The sequence below is a fragment of the Aquarana catesbeiana genome, linkage group LG01, assembly GCF_042186555.1.
Source record: "Aquarana catesbeiana isolate 2022-GZ linkage group LG01, ASM4218655v1, whole genome shotgun sequence".
Taxonomy (NCBI): Eukaryota; Metazoa; Chordata; class Amphibia; order Anura; family Ranidae; genus Aquarana; species Aquarana catesbeiana.
In genome coordinates, this window is record NC_133324.1 from 344785068 (window position 1) to 344786684 (window position 1617).

At 37.4% G+C, this 1617-nt stretch overlaps 1 gene segment (V, D, J or C); it reads left to right on the top strand.

Annotated features, from left to right (window-relative positions):
* Positions 1-939: 939 nt before the first annotated feature.
* On the top strand, positions 940-1399 carry LOC141117336 (immunoglobulin heavy variable 3-21-like). The segment is given in 2 exon segments: positions 940-985; positions 1068-1399. Coding segments are annotated over 2 exon segments (378 nt in total).
* Positions 1400-1617: the final 218 nt, after the last annotated feature.

The window sequence follows — 1617 nt, forward strand, 5'->3', positions numbered from 1 at the left end:
AACTCCATGCCCAAAAGGGTTAAGGCAGTGCTGGAAAATAATAGTGGCCACACAAAATATTGACACTTTGGGCTCAAATTGTACATTTTCACTTAGGGGTGTACTCACTTTTGTTGTCAGCAGTTTAGACATTAATGGCTGCGTGTTGAGTTATTTTGAGGGGACAACAAATTTACACTGTTATACAAGCTGTACACTCACTACTTTACATTGTGGGAAAGTGTCATTTCTTCAGTGTTGTCACATGAAAAGATATAATAAAATATTTACAAAAATGTGAGGGGTGTAATCACTTTTGTGAGATACTGTAAGAATAACATGTTTGTTATTTTTAAAGAAAAAAAAGAGACTTTAGTATCACTTTAAATACCACTAAAAAACTCTCTATTTGAGTAAAAAATGATGAAGATTTCTTAAGGGCACAGGGGGTTATTTACAAAAGGCAAATCCACTTTGCACTACAAGTACACTACTAAAATGCGGTTTTTGAATCTCCTTGCATGTCCCCCTCGGATCTACAGCGACTGCACCTCCGAGTGTACTTGCAGTGCAAAGTGGATTTGTCTTTTGTAAATAACCCCCACAGTGTTGTATGACCGTGCAATTGACATTCAAAATGTGAGAGTGCTGAAAGCTAAAAATTGGCCTGGGCAGAAAGAGGGTAAAAGTGCCCGGTATTGAAGTGGTTCAAAAATATGCTGGCAGAATTTTTTGTGCACACTATAGTTTTCCTAACAGAAAGAGCTAAAATAATACAAACAGATTCATTATCAACATCTTGTTGTTTTTTCTGCTGATCACACATTGATATAAGAACAACACATCCATATATGTGATATGCTATGCAAAGTAAATGATGTCATTTCCTGTTCTCTCATATATAGGCAGTTGATATGTACAGACATCACCCAAATGCACACATACAAATTATTCCCAATAATGAAGACTTTACTGAGCCTCTTTATTGCAGTGATATGGTTATCAGGTGAGATGATCCTAAAGGTGAAAGTCATGTAGAGATAAAGTGACATTTTTCTCATATATAACTTTATATTGTATAATTTCAGGTGTCCAGTCTGCAGAACAACTTACCCAATCAGACCCAGCGGTGATAAAGCCGGGGAACTCTCACACACTGACCTGTAAAGCTTCTGGATTTACTTTCAGCAGCTACTGGATGAGCTGGGTCAGACAGATTGGAGGAAAATTACAATGGCTGAGTGATATCAATGAGGGCTCAAGTACCATACGATATCATGATGATGTTAAAGGAAGATTCACAGTCTCCAGAGATAACAGTAATAACATGTTGTATCTGAAAATGGACAACATGAAAGTTGAAGACTCTGCTGTCTATTACTGTGCAAGACACACAGCGATCAAAACATCTCTTAGATAGAACAAAAACTCTTTTCTTCTCTGATTCTATCAGCAGGTGGCAGTAGTAACATTTAAAGTTAAATCCTAGATATAAAAAGGCAATCATATTCTGCTCCTGTTGTAATAATGGATATGTACTATACTCCCTCTGTGACATTATAGGAGAGGTCATATAGAACGCTCTGATTGTACCCTGTTGTGGCACTTCTGGTCACTAAGGCCTCTTTCACACTGGGG